General features: G+C 37.8%; 1 protein-coding gene across 1 annotated transcript in view; it reads left to right on the top strand.

Annotated features, from left to right (window-relative positions):
- Window positions 1–22,605, top strand: part of LOC134316521 (voltage-dependent T-type calcium channel subunit alpha-1I-like) — a 348,154-nt gene that overhangs the window by 224,014 nt on the left and 101,535 nt on the right. The window contains exons 7-9 of the mRNA XM_062996907.1: window positions 13,585–13,930; window positions 15,222–15,314; window positions 22,246–22,568. Coding sequence (XP_062852977.1) covers window positions 13,585–13,930; window positions 15,222–15,314; window positions 22,246–22,568 — 762 coding nt within the window. The remainder of the gene's footprint in view (window positions 1–13,584; window positions 13,931–15,221; window positions 15,315–22,245; window positions 22,569–22,605) is intronic.

The following is a 22,605-nucleotide window of genomic DNA, read 5'->3' as shown; positions in this document are numbered from 1 at the left end:
CTTTACTAAAACAACATAATTTCACTCCAGTGCACTGCATAATCAGATATTATAATAAACTAATAAACATATCATCAAGTTATTAATATACTTGCTTTAGTTATCTGTTAATAGGATTTATATTCACTCCGGTATTAACCTTAATCTTCAAAAACTGAATAAAAAAAGAGCTATTTATCATAAAGCTGTCTTGTTAGCTGTTATCATAAAACCCTTGACATTTCCTTTAAAAACACACTAAATACTTCACTCAGTGATAGTTATTTAGTTAGCATTACTGTTAGCTATTGCTAGACACCATATGATGCTGTTTATACTAAAGCTCAGTTGAAAAAAAATGATGTTTTGTATAAGATTTACAGCTTATAACTTGTTAGCTAGCTTCTGTGCTAGCATTGTATGCATAGTTGGACCTAGCTATGTAGCAAGCTAGACAGCTAAACCAGAAAGAAACAAAATATGCTACAACTGTATAGATTTATAGTAACGTAACAATGATACCCCAGTCTCCAAGGATTTTAGATTAGTTTGTGCTACCATGTGAGAAGAAGCTCCTGCTCCTGCGGTTTCTTTGTCCAAAAGCAAAAGCCTTTGGTCAAGCTTTACATTTTCAGCATTTAGCAGACACTCTTATCCAGAGCGACTTACAAAAGTGCTTCCATAGTACATGTCAGCAAAGTACATGTCAGCTTAAGTGCTTGTAAAGAGGTGGGTTTTTAATCGTCTTTTGAAGACAGCTTGTTTCATCATTTACGGAAAAGAGCCTTGATGCTCGTCTTCCTCTAGTTCTGGGTGGAGGATCAAGTCGAGCAAGACTAGTGGTTTGGAGGTTGCGTGGTACAGAGCGGGGTTTTATTAGACCTCGAAGGTAACTTGGGGTTGGTCAATTTTTGTGTGTTTTAAACTAAATGGGTGCAGTGTAGACAATGACAATGTAAAGCATTCTTGACTGTAAATAATAAGACCCATGTTTGGTGGTTTGTGGACCATGTCTGCCTATCAAGACAAATTAAGCATAAGTTGTTAGGACTTTCTTTCTGATCATGTCTTTTGTACCTATGAGACATTATACATGCAAATAAAGTTTATACAGGGCTTTAAGACTTGCAATGCTTGTGGCTTAGTCTAATATGGGCAGTCAGACTAGATCTATTTATATAGGCACAGAGATGCCACAGTGACTTAAATTTACAGTGACAAATCATGACTTATAAAAAGACAACATGATATACGTATATATATATATATATATATATATATATATATATATATATATATATATATGTGTGTGTGTGTGTGTGTGTGTGTGTGTGTGTGTACATATATACCGATGAGCCATAACATTAAAACCACCTCCTTGTTTCTACACTCACTGTCCATTTTTTCAGCTCCACTTACCATATAGAAGCACTTTGTAGTTCTACAATTACTGACTGTAGTCTATCTGTTTCTCTGCGTCCTTTGTTAGCCCCCTTTCATGCTGTTCTTCAATGGTCAGGACTCTCCCAGTACCACTACAGAGTAGGTATTATTTGGCTGATGGATCATTCTCAGCACTGCAGTGACAATGACATGGTGGTGTTGTGTTAGTGTGTGTTGTGCTGGTATGAGTGGATCAGACACAGCTGAGTTTTTAAACACCTCACTGTAACTGCTGGACTGAAAATAGAAAATTAAAAATATTGAAAATATCCAGCCAACAGCGCCCATTGGGCAGCATCCTGTGACCACTGATGAAGGTCTAGAAGATGACCAACTCAAACAGCAGCAGTGGATGAGCGATCGTCTCTGACTTTACATCTACAAGGTGGACCAACTAGGTAGGAGTGTCTAATAGAGTGGACAGTGAGTGGACATGGTATTTAAAAACTCCAGCAGCACTGCTGTGTCTGATCCACTCATACCAGCACAACACACACTAACACACCACCACCGTGTCAGTGTCACTGCAGTGCTGAGAATCAGCTACCACCTAAATAATACCTGCTCTGTGGTGGTCCTGTGGGGGTCCTGACCATTAAAGAACAGCATTAAAGGGGGGTAACAAAGCATGCAGAGAAACAGATGGACTACAGTCAGTAATTGTAGAACTACAAAGGGCTTCTATTATGGTAAGTGGAGCTGATAAAATGGACAGTGTGTGTAGTAGAAACAAGGAGGTGGTTTTAATGTTATGGCTGATCAGTGTGTATATATACTGTATATATATATGTATATGGCATGGATTGTCTGGGTGTAATGAAGTAGAAACAGTAGTGTTGTATTCATTCATGCTGTGCTGTATGTCTGTTTGGAGCAAAGTGTTACTGGCCTACATTCCATCATACACAACTGCATTTTTCTTTATTACTCTGGCCTGTATGACACAGTGAGAGGCCAGTATGTCAGTGACTCGGCTGATGGGTAGATTGTTACTTTGACCTTCATGTGCCATGTGTAATGGTCTCGATAGAGTCAGTGTGAAATGTGTGTGTGTATGTGTGATGCCAGTGTCGTGTGAAAAAAAATCTTAATGTTTTTTAGGGTTTTGTGGTTACTTCTGATCAAACCAGTCCAAAGTTCACAGTGAATGTGTTTAACATATGAGATTACATTATTACTCTGGATTATACATCATACACGGCTGCGTTTGGCAGACTTAATATTCAGCAATGTCTGACTCATACCAGCCTGAAGAAGCACAGGGTTGTTTTTACAGATCGATTTATGTATGTATGTATGTATGTATGTTTGAATATACACTGATCAGCCATAACATTAAAACCATCTTCATGTTTCACTGTCCATTTTATCAGATCCACTTACCATAATAGAAGCACTTTGTAGTTCTACAATTACTGACTGCGGTCCATATGTTTCTCTACATACCTTTTTAGCCTGCTTTCACCCTGTTCTTCAATGGTCAGGACCCCCACAGGACCACCACAGAGCAGGTATTATTTGGGTGGTGGATCATTCTCAGCACTGAAGTGACAATGACATGGTGGTGGTGTGTTAGTGTGTGTTGTGCTGGTATGAGTGGATCAGACACAGCAGCACTGCTGGAGTTTTTTTAATACAGTGTCCACTCACTGTCCACTCTATTAGACACTCCTACCTAGTTGGTCCACCTTGTAGATGTAAAGTCAGAGACGATCGCTCATCTATTGCTGCTGTTTGAGTTGGTCATCTTCTAGACCTTCATCAGTGGTCACAGGACGCTGCCCACGGGGCGCTGTTGGCTGGATATTTTTGGCTGGTGGACTATTCTCAGTCCAGCAGTGATAGTGAGGTATTTAAAAACTCCAGCAGCATTGCTGTGTCTTATCCACTCATACCAGCACAACACACACTGACTACAGTCAGCAATTGTAGTACTACAAAGTGCTTCTATATGGTAAGTGGAGCTGATAACATTGACATTGAGTGTAGAAACAAAGTTTTAATATTATGACCAATCGGTGTATGTAAGTATGTATGTATGCATGTATAAATGAATGAATGTATGTATGTTTGTATGTATGTATGTATGAATATCTATGTATGTTTAAATGTATGTATGTATGAGTGCATGTATGTATGTATGAATGATTGTATGTATGTATGTACAGTGTATCACAAAAGTGAGTACACCCCTCACATTTCTGCAAATATTTCATTATATCTTTTCATGGGACAAGACTATAGACATGAAACTTGGATATAACTTAGAGTAGTCAGTGTACAACTTGTATAGCAGTGTAGATTTACTGTCTTCTGAAAATAACTCAACACACAGCCATTAATGTCTAAATGGCTGGCAACATAAGTGAGTACACCCCATAGTGAACATGTCCAAATTGTGCCCAAAGTGTCAATATTTTGTGTGACCACCATTATTATCCAGCACTGCCTTAACCCTCCTGGGCATGGAATTCACCAGAGCTGCACAGGTTGCTACTGGAATCCTCTTCCACTCCTCCATGATGACATCACGGAGCTGGTGGATGTTAGACACCTTGAACTCCTCCACCTTCCACTTGAGGATGCGCCACAGGTGCTCAATTGGGTTTAGTCCATCACCTTTACCTTCAGCTTCCTCAGCAAGGCAGTTGTCATCTTGGAGGTTGTGTTTGGGGTCGTTATCCTGTTGGAAAACTGCCATGAGGCCCAGTTTTCGAAGGGAGGGGATCATGCTCTGTTTCAGAATGTCACAGTACATGTTGGAATTCATGTTTCCCTCAATGAACTGCAGCTCCCCAGTGCCAGCAACACTCATGCAGCCCAAGACCATGATGCTACCACCACTATGCTTGACTGTAGGCAAGATACAGTTGTCTTGGTACTTCTCACCAGGGCGCCACCACACATGCTGGACACCATCTGAGCCAAACAAGTTTATCTTGGTCTCGTCAGACCACAGGGCATTCCAGTAATCCATGTTCTTGGACTGCTTGTCTTCAGCAAACTGTTTGCTGGCTTTCTTGTGCGTCAGCTTCCTTCTGGGATGACGACCATGCAGACCGAGTTGATGCAGTGTGCGGCGTATGGTCTGAGCACTGACAGGCTGACCTCCCACGTCTTCAACCTCTGCAGCAATGCTGGCAGCACTCATGTGTCTATTTTTTAAAGCCAACCTCTGGATATGACGCCGAACACGTGGACTCAACTTCTTTGGTCGACCCTGGCGAAGCCTGTTCCGAGTGGAACCTGTCCTGGAAAACCGCTGTATGACCTTGGCCACCATGCTGTAGCTCAGTTTCAGGGTGTTAGCAATCTTCTTATAGCCCAGGCCATCTTTGTGGAGAGCAACAATTCTATTTCTCACATCCTCAGAGAGTTCTTTGCCATGAGGTGCCATGTTGAATATCCAGTGGCCAGTATGAGAGAATTGTACCCAAAACACCAAATTTAACAGCCCTGCTCCCCATTTACACCTGGGACCTTGACACATGACACCAGGGAGGGACAACGACACATTTGGGCACAATTTGGACATGTTCACTGTGGGGTGTACTCACTTATGTTGCCAGCTATTTAGACATTAATGGCTGTGTGTTGAGTTATTTTCAGAAGACAGTAAATCTACACTGCTATACAAGCTGTACACTGACTACTCTAAGTTATATCCAAGTTTCATGTCTATAGTGTTGTCCCATGGAAAGATATAATGAAATATTTGCAGAAATGTGAGGGGTGTACTCACTTTTGTGATACACTGTATGTATGTTTGAATGTATGTACAGGTATGTATGTATGTATGTATGTAATTTGGTTTGAATGTATGTATATACAGTATGTGTGTCTGTTTGAATGTATGTATGTACTTCTTCAGTCCGGAGAGCATTAGTTACACACTTCGCCGTAATGGATTGAGATCCTGCAGTGCCCGCAAAGTCCTTCTGCTAAAGAAGGCTCATGTACAGGCCCGTCTGAAGTTTGCCAATGAACACCTGAATGATTCAGAGAAAGCTTGGGAGAATGTGATATGGTCAGATGAGACAAAAATTGAGCTCTTTGGCATCAACTCCACTCGCCGTGTTTGGAGGCAGAGAAATGCCCAGTGGGGATGGTGTTCTTGGGGTCATATCCAGCATTTCTCTGCTCCCAGCTCCCTTGAGATCATTGACAAGCTCCTCCCGTGTAATTCTGGGCTGACCTCACCTTTCTCAGAATCATTCTTACCCCACCAGGTGAGATCTTGCATGGAGCTCCAGAGTGAGGGTGATTGACTGTGATCTTGTATTTCTTCCATTTTCGAATGATCGTGCCAACAGTGGTCTCTTTCTCACCAAGCTTCTTGCTGATGGTCTTGTAGCCCATTCCAGCCTTGTGCAGGTGTACAATCTTGTCCCTGATGTCCTTTGATAGCTCTTTGGTCTTGCCCATTGTGGTCGAGAGATTTGAATGGAAGAAACTGATTCTGTGACAGGTGTCTTTTATACAGGGACAGGACTAATTTGTGTGCCTCATGGGCACATAACCGGTCTGTGGGGGTCAGAATTCTTGCTGGTTGGTAGGGGATCAAATACTTATTTCCCTTAATTAAATACAAATTAATTTATAACCTTTATTTAATGTTTTTTTGTTGATATTCTGTCTCTCTGCTAAAATAAACCTTCCATAAAAATTATAGACTTTTCAAGTCTTTGTAAGGGGGTAAACTTACAAAATCAGCAGGGGATCAAATACTTATTTTCCCCACTGTATGTATGTGTGTATGTTTAAATATATATGTTCGGGTTGTATGTATTTCTTTATCTATCTATTTGAGTTTGACCTATTTAAAAAACATGAAATTTTGCTACAACAATGCCAAAAATATTTTCTGCAATTTCCTGCTGTTGACAGTTTAATTGAACTTTGCATCTGCCAAATCACTATTAGGTTAAACAGCTCTTATGTTGGCACAGTTTGCATGAAGCTTTAGACCACCGTCTGTTTCAGCACCTGTGACTTTGTGTTTTCATTACTGGATTTACATGCTCTAATCCAGTCTGATTGATGACACAGCGTACATCCGCTGTTTCAGGTGTGTTGAGCATCAAAGGCCATATTATAGCAATGTATTAGAAACACATTAGGAACATTCTGAATTCACAATGGCTACATTTCATAAGTGTTTTCTTAGTTTTATAAGAATTACATCACACACAGCCAGTGTGAAGAGAAACTGTGTTTGTGTGTGGGTCATAATCCTGCACCTCAAGTTGCTTTTGTTTTATAGTTTGTTTGTATTTTATTTTACTTACATGTTTAAATAAAGCATAGTAATTATATAACAATTGAAATAACTAAATAATAATAATTTCCAATAATTAAATGCAAGTTAAAGTACAATAATTTAATAAAATTAAAGTACAATAATTAAAATGACAATAATAATAGAAATAAATACATGTATTACATTAAAAACATCAGCTTTTTATGCTTTTGAAAGTATAATGATTCATGATTTGCTGCCTTTTGGTGAGATAGGGGCAAAACACCAGTATGCTGTGATATGGTTAAAAAATATATAATAATAAAACAGAGGATGCAATTATAATTAGATAATAAAAAGACCTTTGACAAAAGGCGTAGTTATTTACTAATTAGGATAGGTTGAGGACTTTTTACATATACATATATACATACACATTTAGTCCAACAATTTAAGAACAGCTTTTCTTAATGCTTAATTTTACCATCTGTAGTCCATAGAGAGTTAATATGAGAGTTGATCCTTGTTTTGTGCCACCTGTGTTGTTGTGCCAGCTGTACCCATTCTACCAGTTGTACTGGTATTCTACTGTGCTGCTCTTTATTTGCATGTTATGTACACCGATCAACCATCACATTAAAACCACCTCCTTGTTTCTACAAGTGTACTACTCACTGTCCATTTTATCAGCTCCACTTACCACTTAGGATCACTTTGCAGTTCTACAAACACTGTCTGTAGTCCATCTGTTTCTCTGCATGCTTTGTTAGCCCTCTTTCATGCTGTTCTTTAATGGGCAGGACCACCACAGAGCAGGTATTATTTGGGTGTTGGATCATTCTCAGCACTGCAGTGACACTGACATGGTGGTTGTGTGTTAGTGTGTGTTGTGCTGGCATGAGTGGATCAGACACAGCAGCGCTGCTGGAGTTTGTAAATACCGTGTCCACTCACTGTCCACTCTATTAGACACTCCTACCTAGTTGGTCCACATTGTAGATGTGAAGTCAGAGACGATCGCTCATCTATTGCTGCTGTTTGAGTTGGTCATCTTCTAGACCCTCATCAGTGGTCACAGGACACTGCCTACATGGCGCTGTTGGCTGGATATATATTTTTGGTTGGTGGACTATTCTCAGTCCAGCAGTGACAATGAGGTGTTTAAAAACTCCAGCAGCGCTGCTGTGTCTTATCCACTCATACCAGCACAAAACACACTAACACACCACCACCATGTCAGTGTCAGTGCAGTGCTGAGAATGATCCACCAGCTAAACAATACCTGCTCTGTAGTGGTCCTGGGAGAGTCCTGACCATTGAAGAACAGCATGAAAGGGGGCTAACAAAGCATGCAGAGAAACAGATGGACTACAGTCAGTAATTGTAGAACTACAAAGTGCTTTGATATGGTAAGTGGAGCTGATAAAATGTAGAAACAAGGAGGTGGTTTTAATGTGATGGTTGATCGGTGTATATAGCTGGTCAGTAAACAATGTGGTGATAATGATGCCAATAAGGATGATAATAAATGACATATTTGTTGTCCACAACTGAAAGCCTGTTCTAGTCAGACCTCAATCCATGTATACAAAAGAAAAATCTAATCTAATCTAAGTTCTTTCTGTGCTTCTTTGTTTCTTCTATTTTACTTATCTTTCAGTTGCCTAGACTTTTGAGTGGCAGAAATTCATTCAAACACTGATCCTTTTTTTTGTGTATTTCACTCTCTGATGCTGTTGAGATTTATCAGTCTGGAACTGGAAGATGAGAAATGCTGTGCAGGTTGAATCTTGGCATCTTTTATTTATTTATCTGTGAAAAATAAGTAAATAAAAAGTGAAACACTGGTGTAAAAAAGAATAAGTTTTGGGGTTTCTAAAGAAATCAAAACATGATTTGCATTTTCATCTGTGTTCTCAATTCCTTGGGAGATAAAAAGCAGCTACACTTAGTCACCAGTGGGAAGAATAGTGAAAGTGGCAGATTAGGTTTAGGGTGTCACATTAAGAATGTGTATTGTTGCGTGAAATTCATAGTACAGTTGAAGCCTGAACTTTACATACATTTGAGGGGGTCATGTGTATTTTATTCCAGGTATCACTGGCAACAGCAGATGATTTTAGTGTGATGAGGCAAGTCTGACTGGCACTCATTAAAATGTACATAGGGCAGTGTTTTTTTTGCCAGGTTGGAAATAAAACACAAACTTTATGCTAAAAGCTAAAATCATGTGCTTTCCTGTACATTAGCCTCTTAACCAATGCCAATTTTATGCATGCTTGTTGGTGTTGGATTACATCTAACTATGTAGACAAATCTCCATTTTTGTTTTCCCACAGACCTCTACTTTAAGAACAGTGGTACCTTGTAACTGAACGTCCCCTAAACTCAAAATCCTTGAAACTCAACGCTCTTTGTCGAGAAATTTGTACCCTAAAACTCAACATTTCCCTTAAACTCAACATATTCACCTTTTTTTTTTTTAAATTGATTTATTTCATTTCAAATTAACAATGAACAGCTGCTTTGTTCAGCGCTTTGCTTAAGCGGTGCAGTAAGGCGTGTGTCAAATCCACTGTGAAGGCTCCACATGTATCTGTGTTTATCTGAATTGTTCTTCTGTTTTACTTTTAAACTTGTGTTATAGCTCGAGGTTCTGAGAAAATGTAAAAATCAGCTTTTCCAAGAGAGACTAAAATGCTTATTGTTAAAAAAAGCTTAACGTGACTTCATGTATTAAAATTATGACATAGAAACACTAAACTTCTCTTAATTATTACTGCACATAAGTTCTCTCCACTAATGAAATATTATATTTGTGTTTTTAGTGTGTAAGTGTAAAAAAAACAACATTATTTTACATAATCTTAAAATATATGCAGTTCCACAGGACCATGGAACGCATTAACAGGTTTCCCATACATACAAAGTACCTTGAAACTCAACACCTTTAAAACTCAATGCCACTCCCAGAACCAATTGACGTTGAGTTTCAAAGTACCACTGTACTTTTAGTACAGTCAAACTAGCCCTGTTTGTATAATCACATATAATTTATCACCTTTACTAAATAATTTGAAAAGGACATGCCACCAAACTATTTTTTATCTATCTGTCTGTCTGTCTGTCTATTATTATTATTTTTTTTTTTTTTTTTTTTATTGTTATTATTATTTTATTATTATTATGCTGACATCTTTACGTAATTTCCCATTTTTCCAGTTAACTGGAGTCATGGTATACAGCAATTTTGTAGTCTTATTTATTATTATTATTATTATTATTATTATTATTATTATTATTATTATTGTTATTGTTATTGTTATTATTATTATTATTATTATTATTATTATTATTATTATTATTATGCTCACATCTTTACATAATTTCCCATTTTTACAGTTAATTGGAGAATCATTGTATACAGCAATTTTGTAGTCTTATTTATTATTATTATTATTATTATTATTATTTTATTATTATTATTTTATGACTATTATGCTTACATCTTTACATAATTTCCAATTTTTCCAGTTAATTGGAGTCATGATATTCAGCAATTTTGTAGTCTTATTTATTATTATTTTATTATTATTATTATTATTGTTATTTTATTATTTTTTTTTTAATTATTATTATGCTTACATCTTTACATAATTTAAAATTTTTCCAGTTAATTGGAGTCATGACATACAGCAGTTTTCTAGTCTTATTTATTTTCTTTTTTTTTTCTTTTTCTTTTGTAACCACCCCAGTGTTGCTATGACCTGGCAAAATTCTGCACTTTGCAGCAGTGTAGCTTTTTAATAATAAATGCTTGACTGACCTGCAGTCCAGACCTGTATCCCACTGAAATTTTGCTGCACTTTATAAAGCACAACATACAATTCTGGACTGTTGAACAGCTGTGGTGGGTTTCCCATAACGATCATAACGCTTAGTACTTTGTTACCTTGTACTTAAAAACATTTGTAAAGCCAATCAAACAAGAACTGTTTAAATAACTCAACACAACTAACATAAAGGTGGTTTCTTCAAATTGAACACAAAATGCCACTTTTAATGACTTCTGAAGTCTCAAAATGATTCCTCCCCCTGAACAGAATCCCTCATAACAGCATGCATTTGCAAATCAGGTGTTGTCTCACTGCTGCTTTAGCCCAGTTAAGTTGCATTAGGTGTGCTTGAGATAAACACAGTAAATACCTGGACTTGTTAGCGGTTTGTTAATTGTGACGTTTGATTGTGTGTACAAAAAATAGCAAATACACCAAACTATCCCAGAGATACAGTTGGAAGCATAGTTCCCAAGTTCAAAATATAAGGACCACTGGCTACACTACTGTACCTGGATGTGGCAGAAAGAAGAAGCTATCACTGGCTGACCCAGATTCCTGAGGAGGCAGATGGTTAAAAACCCTCGAGTGACTGTGAAAGACCTGCGGCAAGATTTAGTGGCAGCAGGCACTGAGGTTTCAGTTTACACAGTGAGGCTTATACTAAACGCTCAAGGTCTCCATGCCTGAACTCCAAGTACACCTCTACTGGTCCAAAAGCATGAGAAAAGTCGGCTCCAGTAAAAGTAATACAAATAATAGAAGTGGGACAGTGGTAGCCTAGTGGGTAGGGTGTTGGGCTATCAACGGAAAGGTTGAGAGTTCAAATCCCAGCTCTGCCATGCAGCCACTGTTGGGCACTTGAGCAAGGCCCTTAACCCTCTCTGCTCCAGGGGTGCCGTACAATGGCTGACCCTGCGCTCTGAGCCCAGCTTCCAAACAAGCTGGGATATGCAAAGAAAGAATTCCGTTGTACTGTACATCTGTATATATACACTGATCAGCCATAACATTAAAACCACCTACTGGTTTCTACACTCACTGTCCATTTTATCAGCTCCACTTACCACATATAAGCACTTTGTAGTTCTACAATTACTGACTGTAGTCTATCCGTTTTTTTCTCATGCTTTGTTAGCTGCCTTTCATTCTGTTCTTCAATGGTCAGGACCCCCACAGAACCACCACAGAGTAGGTATTATTTAATTGGTGGATCATTCTCAGCACTGCAGTGACAATGACATGGTGGTGGTGTGTTAGTGCGTGTTGTGCTGGTATGAGTGGATCAGACACAGCAGCACTGCTGGAGTTTTTAAATACTGTGTCCACTCACTGTCCACTCTATTAGACACTCCTACCTAGTTGGTCCACCTTGTAGATGTAAAGTCAGAGACGATCGCTCATCTATTGCTGCTGTTTGAGTTGGTCATCTTCTAGACCTTCATCATGGGTATTTTTGGTTGGTGGACTATTCTCAGTCCAGCAGTGACAGTGAGGTATTTAAAAACTCCATCAGTGCTGCTGTGTCTGATCCACTCATACCAGCACAACACACACTAACACACCACCACCATGTCATTGTCACTGCAGTGCTGAGAATGATTCACCACCTAAATAATACCTGCTCTGTGGTGGTCCTGTGGGGGTCCTGACCATTGAAGAACAGGGTGAAAGCAGGCTAAAAATGTATGTAGAGAAACATATGGACTACAGTCAGTAATTGTAGAACTACAAATTGCTTCTATATGGTAAGTGGAGCTGATAAAAATGGACAGTGAGTGTAGAAACAAGGAGGTGGTTTTAATGTTATGGCTGATCGATGTATATATGACAAATAAAGGCATTCTATTTTAGAAGTATTGGGAGGAGTGACGACATATAGAAAATCTTTGGGGGATTTAAAAAAGGGTTGTTGCAGCATGCAAACACAATATTGGATTATTGGAATATCGAAACTGGAGGCAATTACTCATGAGGAATGGGCTAAGATTCCTCGTGGATTCTGCCAGATGCCGTGCATCACGTTTGCACCTGATCATAACAGCAAAATGATGCTCTACTACGTACTAAACATGTTTTTTATGAAGGGGTTGAATAATTCTGAGACTGCACTAGAAGTAAAAGTAAAAACAATGTGTTAAATTTAAAGAAATTACTTTTATATTAGTTGTACTGAGCTATTAAATTGTTCTTATTTGATTGGTTTATTGCAAACTGCTGAAAGTTTGTTAATTTTGCAAATAAACCTAATTTGCAGTTGTGGTTGAATAATTTTGATTGGCACAGTGTATTTTTCAGTTTGTCATACAGTGGTACCTTAAAACTCAATGTTCTGGGACTGGAGTTGAGTTTAAAAGGCGTTGAGTTTTAAGGCATTTTTTTTCATAAGGATGTATGGGAAACCTGTAAATGCGTTCCATGGTCCTGTGGAACTGCATATATTTTAGGCTAATGTAAAATAATGGGGTTGTTTTTGACACTTATACACTGAAAATAACACAAATATAATATAAAAAACACTGAAATGAAAAGCTGATTCCTACAATTTCTCAGCACCCTGAGCTGTAACACAAGTTTAAAAGTGAAACAGTGAGGAAAATCCAGCTAAACACGCTCAGACTGTTATTCCACACAAATGCAGTTTTGTCTCATATTCACAGTTTGATGACGTTTAACTGCACTGCTCAAGTCGAGAACTGAACAAAGCGACTGTTCATTGTTAATTTGAATTTAAATAAATACAATTTTAAAAAAACAAACTGAACACATTGAGTTTAAGGGAATAGTTGAGTTTAAGGGTACAAATTTCTTGACGAAGGGCATCAAGTTTGAAAGATTTTGAGTTTAGGGGACATTGAGTTACAAGGTGCCACTGTATTGGACAAGGTTTCTGCTTTCATATTATTAGAACCTTGAGTGATCTTTTGACTTTGATTTATTTTATAAGCACTGCACACAATAACACACTGATAGACCTCATGAAGAGGTGGGTTATATATCCTTACAATGTTAAAATATATTTGCACAAATGACAGGTGTTGACTGAATACTATTGCAAGATTTATATTTATTGCTCGTCTCTTTCAGATCCACAGGCATGTCACTACCTAATGCATACTACGCTCTTAATGAAGAAGACGAGAGACCCTTCATCTGCTCGTTGCCTCAGGATAACGGAATCATGTCATGCAGCGATGTTCCAGCGCGGCGTGAGGGCGGACGTGAATGCTGTCTGGATGTGGAGGATGCCGTGCACCTCCAGGCTATAGGTCTGCCAGCTGAGTCCCTTCTCAATGCCAGCTCCGGTATCGTGCCGGGCCTCTGCGTCAACTGGAACCGCTACTACACCCAGTGCCGCACAGGCTCCACCAACCCACACAAGGGTGCCATTAACTTTGACAATATTGGATATGCCTGGATCGTCATCTTTCAGGTGAGCTGATGGGAGAACGACAGAGCAAAAGTCCATTTTACACCCAATGTCCATTTTATCAGCTCCACTTACCATATAGAAGCATTTTGAGGTTCTACAATTACTGACTGTAGTCCATTTATTTCTCTACATACTTTTTTAGCTTGCTTTTACCCTGTTCTTTAATGGTAAGGACCCCCACAGAGGAGGTATTATTTAGGTGGTGGATAATTCTCAGCACTGCAGTGACAATGACATGGTGGTGGTGTGTTAGTGTGTGTTGTGCTGGTATGAGTGGATCAGACACAGCAGCACTGCTGGAGTTTTTAAATACCGTGTCCACTCACTGTCCACTCTATTAGACACTCCTACCTAGTTGATCTACCTTGTAGATTTAAAGTCAGAGACGATCGCTCATCTGTTGCTGCTGTTTGAGTTGGTCATCTTTGAGATCTTCATCAGTGGTTACAGGACGCTGCCCACGGGGCACTGTTGGCTGGATATATTTTTGGTTGGTGGACTATTCTCAGTCCAGCAGTGACAGTGAGTTTTTTAAAAACTCCAGCAGCGCTGCTGTGTCTTATCCACTCATACCAGCACAACACACACAAACACAGTCTCACTGCAATGCTGAGAATGATCCACCACCCAAATAATACCTACTCGGTAGTGGTCCTGTGGGGATCCTGACCATTGAAGAACAGCATGTAAGGGGCATAACAAAGCATGCAGAGAAACAGATGGACTACAGTCAGTAATTAAAGAACTTTAAAGTGCTTCTATATGGTAAGTGGAGCTAATAAAATGGACAGTGAGTGTAGAAACTAGGAGGTGGTTTTAATGTTATGGCTGATCGGTGTATATTACACACTTTTAGTGGCCTACAGCTGTTCCTATTATTTGTAAAGCAATTACAAGTACTGAATACATAATGTACCTTAATTTGTGTAATTGGTGTGCAAATGGTGTTCTTGCTTGTCATTAGTGAACTACTTTTTTATATTATTTTATAAAATAGTGCTGTTAGTCACAGCCGTGTACAATACAAAACACAGCACAATAGAGGCGAGCCAGACAAAACACATTATGACACAATAGTAGTGTACACACACTGTGTACGGGTATGAATATCTGTCTATGGATGTGACACTTTCTTACAAAGGGATGTCATAGACAGGCTTCACTATAGCAGGAGTAGCAGCTTTTGTTCTTTGATCAAATGTCAGACGTGCGCTTCAGCTTGGAAAACAATCCTTTTATTAGGGTTTCAATGCCTGTATCTGTTGATGTGTGTGAACATTTGTGTTTCTAGGTCATAACTCTGGAGGGCTGGGTGGAGATCATGTATTATGTAATGGATGCTCACTCCTTTTACAACTTTATCTACTTTATCCTGCTCATCATAGTAAGTGAACATAGTTCTTACTACAACTACAAAACTGGGACAGTTTAAAACAAAATGCAGTGTTTTTTACATTTACTTTGACCTTATTTCATTGCAGACAGTATGAACTATTCATGTTTTGTCTGGTCAACTTCATTTTATTGTTATTATACATACACTCCTGTATTTCAGGCCTGCAACACATTTCAAGTTGTAATGTGAGCAAAAAAAGTGTGCAACAGTATGGGGTTGTCATTGTCACATTCTCTCAGGCAGGCCAGTCCAGTACCCATACCCTCTTCTTCTGCAGCCATGCCTTTGTAATGTGTGCAGCATGTGGTTTTGTATTGTCTTGTTGAAAAATGCATGGACGTCCCTGGAAAAAATGACGTCTTGAAGGCAGCACATGTTGCTCTAAGATCTCAATGTACTTTTTTGCATTAATGCTGCCATCACAGAAGTGTAAATTACCTTAACCAAGGGCACTGACACAGCCCCATACCATGACACACCCTGGCTTTTGGACTTGTTACTGATAACAGTCTGGATGGTCATTTGTGTCTTTGGTCCGGAGCACACAGTGTCCATTATTTCAAAAAAAAAAGACCTGGAATGCTGATTCATCTGACCACAATACACGTTTCCACTGTGTGATGGAACCCAGAGAAGTCGACGCCGCTTCTGGACATGGTTAACATAAGGCTTCTTTTTTTGCACAGTAAAGTTTTAAGTGGCTTTTGTGCATGTAACTCTGTATTGTAGTGCTTGACAAAGCAAATCCCTCACCCTTGTGGTTATATCAGCTATTGTTGAGTGGCGGTTCTTGATGCAGTGCCGTCTGAGGGATCGAAGAGCACAGGCGTTCAGCTTAAGCTTGTGCCCTTGGCCTTTACGCACTGAATTTCGCCCCGATTCCTTGAATTGTTTAATGATAAGCGCTGTAGAGGGAGAAATATGCAAATCTCTTTTAATCTTTCTTTGAGGTGCATTGTTTTTAAACATTTCAATCATTTTCTCACACATTTGTTGACAAACTGGAGATCCTCTGATCATCTTTGCTCATCTCATATATATATATATATATATATATATATATACAGTATATATATACTGTATATATATATATAATCTAAAAGAATATAAAGAACAATGTTTTTATTTTCTGATATTTAGGACTAATAAAATGAATAACCGAGCTGAATTATCACTCTCCCCACACACACATACACGTACATACTGAAATAAAGAAAACATTGGAATAGATATTCATGCCAGGACAATTATAGCTGCCAAGAACTGCAGTGCCAGCATATTTTTATCACAGCAGAATTGGGAAATGTACACATGCTGTCACCAGCTGTTATGTATGACTATTTGCACATGTGCCATACACTAATATGTCATGCCTTCATTTAAAGCTGTTATTTACAACAACATAAAGACACACGCTGGTCTACAAATATCAGTTTCACAGACAGAGTGTTTCTTTTACTGGGTATTAGATTTAATCAAAGCTAAATCCATGCAGCTCTTTTCTTTGCGATCTCTGCACTCGCATTAATATCAGTGTCTAGGTTAACTGTTTTATATGCACATCCAGGAGCCTGAAATTGAAAATATCAGTCTTGTCCCTGAAGAGCTCACTTTAAGCCTAGGAGCTCTTGCTGGCACACACATGTTTCTGGTAGCATTTTCCAGCTGAGAAGGTCTATCTGCAGGATTGAACAACAGTGACACTGAACCTCGACAGAAAATGAAAGGATAAACTGCAGGACTGAGGGTCTAAAACATCACTCTTAAGGGTGGATAAAAAGGTGTTAGAAAAAAAACAAATAAGTGAAGGCCAGAGGAATGCACACTCTGATAGAGAAATCTGCAGTGCGGTTCTTTACTGTGTGTTCAGAGAAAGAATCTAACCACATTAAAACATGTATATAAATTACAAAAAAGCAGGGCAATATGATTGAATTTAGATTGATTTATTGCAAATAAGGTAAAGAAGAAAATTAAGAAAGGTATGCTAACCCTAGGACTTGCAAGAAATACAGATGTTAAATTATGTTAACATGAAGTCCTTTATTTAGATTTTTTTATTCTTCCACTGTGAATTTAGTTTCACTACATAAGAATGCATGATACAATACTCAATAAGTATTGTTCTTTAAGTTTTTTTGGTCTATTCACAGGTAGAGCAATCCAGGACCTACAATTTTAGTAACTGGAGATACTTAAATTTGCCCGACATGTGAATGTGTGTATGTGTGTTTGCCCTGTGATGGACCACCAACTTGTCCAGGGTGTTTCCTAACTTTTGCCCAGTGAATTTTACCCATCGCGACCCTTAATAGGATAAAGCAGTGAGAAAACAGACAATGAATGAATGAATAAATGAAAATTATTATTATTATTTCTATTATTATGATTACTTTTATTATTATTAATATTACTTTTATTATTATTATTACTTTTATTATTACTATTATTATTATTAGTAGTAGTAGTAGTAGTGGTAGTATAAGTATTATTACCTTTTATAATATATGCTGTAAATAATGTAAATTTTAATTTCTAAATTTATTTTAGACATTTATACTAAACATGTTGGATACTTCTGCCAATATTGACTAATTCCAAGCAGATCAGTAAATAAATAAATACAGTGGTACCTTGAAACTTAACGTCAATTGGTTCTGGGACTGAGTTTAAAAGGCGTTGAGTTTCAAGGTATTTTTTTTCCGATAATTATGTATGGGAAACCTGATAATGTGTTCCATGGTACCATGGGCTTGCATATATTTTAGGCAAATGTAAGATAATGGGGTTGCTTTTGACACTTATACACTGAAAATAACACTAATATAATATAAAAACACAATTAAAAAGCTGAATCTTACAATTTCTCAGAACCCCGAGCTGTAACACAAGTTTAAAAGTGAAACAGGAGGAAAATCCAACTGAACACAGATACATGTGGAGCTTTCAGAGTGAATCTGACAGTTATTCCACACAAATGCAGATTCGCACTTTGATGACGTTTTACCGCACCACTCAAGCCGAGCGCTGAACAAAGCGACTGTTCATTGTAACTTTAAAATCAAAGAAATACATTTTAAAAACGAACTGAACACGTTGAGTTTAAGGGAAACGTTGAGTTTAAGGGTACAAATTTCTCGACAAAGGGCGTTGAGTTTCAAAGATTTTGAGTTTAGGGGACGTTGAGTTACAAGGTACCACTGTAAATAAATAAGCATATACATTTTGTAAATACCTTAATTATTATTGAGAAATTATAATAAACTCTAAACATTTAATTGCACTAAAGAAACATTGGGCATTTGACTTTATTTAAATCCATACACGCTTAAAAACCAACCCTCAGGAGATACATTACAGATCCTGATTTTTTCTTCAAAATGTCATAAAATGTCAACCTAGGTCATGTCAATCTGTTGAGATCTTCTCCCATGAAATAAGAAATATCTATAACCAGTGTCATTGCAACTGAAAGTCCCCAGTGTGTCAACAGTTCCATTTATATGCATAAAATTGAAAATAAATAAACACTGGCTCAGAAAAGGAGAGACAGAATGCCATGGTAATAGTTCAGACAGAGATTACATTTACACTATTTTATGGAGTTGAGTAGCCAAGACATGTTTTGTGTGTATGTTTTGGTTTTCTGGCTTTGCAGTGAAAGTGATAGAGTGGGCAAAATGCGCTCGGCTGACTGAAACAGTCCAAACAGCTTTATTATTATTATTATTATTATTATTATTATTATTATTATTATTATTATTATACGAGGGATCTTCAAAAAGTTTCCGCACTTTTATATTTCCATTGGAAACGGTGAGGGTGGGAGGAGTAGTAATTGGTGTCTAAGAGACTGAGAGAGAGCTTATAGTCCAGATTTAGTGCCATCTTATTTCACTTTTTTGGACACTCAAAGAAGCTTTAAGGGGAAGAAGATTTTCATGTGATGATAATGTGAAAGCATGTGATGATGTGAAGAACCCTTGTATTGCACATAATCTCTTTGAAATACATCAAGCCAGTTGACTCCATTGTAATAAACAGTGCCATATACAATGTCACTGGGCAGAGTAATTTACTTGTATGCAAGTGTTTCCTGTATCCCATCAGATGACCTTTTAGACGCAAGATTCATCATGTGAATGATTGCAGGGACATGAATTCTGATCCTTCCACCCAGAGACCATGGTCTATTAACTCCCAGCATGCAACAGTGAGTGGTATCAAAGGGGCTCTACATGAGACATGTACTGGCTGAGCAAGTACATTTGTATCTTTGTTGGTGTATCACAACTCCAGTGACCTGGAATTAATTTCACTGTCTGTGTGGAATGTGCATGCATGACTTGGATACAGCTGTTACAGAGTATGAATGAATGAATAAATGTAGAACTGGTTGTGTACCTTTAACATACATTGTGTACACATGAACTGTGTAATCTCTGTTCAGAATGGTTCACATTAATATGAGAAAATTGCTGGCTTTCTGTGTAAATGCACATGCTGGAGGTGGAAATTGAACACATTATTCATGTCTGCACAAAAAACTGAATTGGCCTGGGGCACACACACACACACAGATGGTAAACACAAACATTCTGACGTCTATAGTTTACGCAGAAGCATAAAGCTACTTTTAAATGTGCCATTGTGTCCTATGCAGCCTAATGCTGAGTGTGTGTCTGTGTGTGAGGTAAACATTTGTGATATATGTACTTTTTTCTGTGTACTTATATTTTTCCAAATATATATCGACCCCCCCTTCTAATTATTAGGTTCATATATTTCAGGCACACTCATTGCTAACAGGTATAGAAAATCTATATATAAATACATGTTATGCCTTCCACTCTGTGGCAACAGGTCATTAAGGGTTAGTTTCTTTTTCAACATGGCTTTGTCACTGTTCACAAATCAAAATCTATTTAGACATTGGTTTGAAGAGGAGGGAAGGAAAGGAAAGGGGGAAGGGAAGGGGAAATGGAAAGAAAAGTGGAAAGGGAAAGCGAAGGAAAGGATTGGAATTAAGGAAGGAAATAGAACAGAATGGAGTGTAGAATAAATAAAAAATTAAATGAAGCAAAAAAGAATGTGAAAAAAATCTATATAAATAATTAAAGGAAGAGAAATAAGTGGAATCAAGACATGAAAAAGGAAAGAGAAGAATTAATTAAAGAAAACAAAAAAGGAAATATATAAGGATGGGTGATAGGATTATGAATGAAGTGTAGAATAAAGTAGAAAGGGAAAAGGAAGGAATTTAGGAAGAAAATAGAATTGAATGCAGTGTAGAATAAATAAAAAATAAAATTAAGCAAAAAGAGAATGTGAAAAAGAATCAATAAAATAATTAAAGGGGGAGAAATGAGTGGAATAAAGACATAAATGAAGAAAGAAAGAAATTAATAGTAGGAGAAAAGAAAAGAATAAAGGAAATAGATAAGGATAAGTGATATAATTAAAGAAATGAATGAAATGTAAAATAAAGTAGAAAGGGAATGAAAGGAATTCTCTTGTTGTTCCTTTATTAGTCAGTAGCTCTTCAATTGCTCTCAGAGGAGCTTTTATTGTCCACTTTATTTACAGTGAAACACATTTTAGCAGGTGTGTTTGCTCTGCTGCATATTTAACTGTTTTATTCAAACAATCTCCAATTCTACTTCTTTCTGCTCGGGTTTCAGCTTTTTTCTTTGTCTCTTTTTTCTGTTTTATCCTGTATGCTCTATGGAGCTGTTACCAATGAACAAAAGAGCAATACAACTATCTTCAAAGTGTTTTGATTGTACTATTTTTAAAGTAGGATTTTTTATGTTCACTCCATGTGGTGGTATGAATGGATCCATAGATGGATGAAAAGACAGTTGGATATGTGGGTAGATGAATGGATGGATGGTTGGATGAATATATGGATGGATGGATGGATGGATGGATGAATACATGGGTGAATGAATACATGGATAGATGGATGAATACATGGGTGGGTGAATGGATGGATGGATATATGGATGGATGGATGGATGGATGGAAACATGGATGGACACATGGGTGGATGAATACATTAATGGATGGATGGATGGATGGATGGATGGATGGAGGAATACATGAATGGATAGATGGATGGATGGATGGACACATGGGTGGATGAATACATTAATGGATGGATGGATGGATGGATGGATGGAGGAATACATGAATGGATAGATGGATGGATGGATGGATGGACGAATATATTGAATATATGAATATATTGATGGATGGATAAATACATGAATGGATAGATGGATGGACACATGGGTGGATGAATACATGGATGGATGGATGGATGGATGGAATTATCTATTATATAATGGTGTAAAATATCAAATAAAAAAACAGAAATCCATGTTAACTGAAGTCAACTTAAATTTAAAACACAATTTATTAATAATAATAATAATGATAACATAAAAATAAAAATAAAATAATAATAATAACAATAATAAATAATATTAATAAAAAAATTATAATAATAATGAACAGCACTGTGACTTGGTGAGCTTACAGCAAGAAGGTCCTGGGTTTGGTTCCCAGGTGGAGCAGTCTGGGTCCTTTCTCTGTGGCTTTTGCATGTTCTCCCTGTTTCTGTGTGGGTTTCCTCTGGGTGCTCTGGTTTCCTCCCACAGTTTTTTGCCGGTAAATGTGTGTGTGTGTGTCCTCTGATTGACTGGTGGCTTGTTTAGGATGTTTTCTAACTTTTGCCTGGTGTACCCGGCACCAGTTGTACCCAGCACAACTCTAAATATGATTAGAGGTGGTAAAACAGTCAATTAATAATCATAATAATAATAATAATAATAACAACAACAACAACAACAACAACAACAACAACAATAATAATAATAACTTTACATTCACTATGTTTTTATTTCTCTTTAATCAGGTGGGTTCGTTCTTCATGATTAATCTGTGTTTGGTGGTCATTGCCACTCAGTTCTCTGAGACTAAACAGCGTGAGCATCAGCTGATGCAGGAGCAGCGCGCCCGCTGTCTCTCCTCCAGCACACTGGCATCACTGGCAGAGCCGGGAGACTGTTATGAAGAACTGTTCCAGCTGGCCTGTCACTTGCTACGCAAAGCCCGCCGCCATACTGCTGCTTTCTTCAGGGCCCTGATACCTCGTCCAAGACAGACCATGCGCAACCAGACACAAGCAAATGTCAATGGAAGAGGAGAGAGAAACCAAAGGCACCATCCAGGTAAAAGAAACAGAGGATGAGTAAATAAATTATAATACTTAACA

The sequence above is a fragment of the Trichomycterus rosablanca genome, chromosome 6 (assembly GCF_030014385.1).
Source record: "Trichomycterus rosablanca isolate fTriRos1 chromosome 6, fTriRos1.hap1, whole genome shotgun sequence".
Taxonomy (NCBI): Eukaryota; Metazoa; Chordata; class Actinopteri; order Siluriformes; family Trichomycteridae; genus Trichomycterus; species Trichomycterus rosablanca.
Note: the sequence above shows the minus strand (reverse complement) of the source record. Positions and strands in the feature narration are given on the sequence as shown.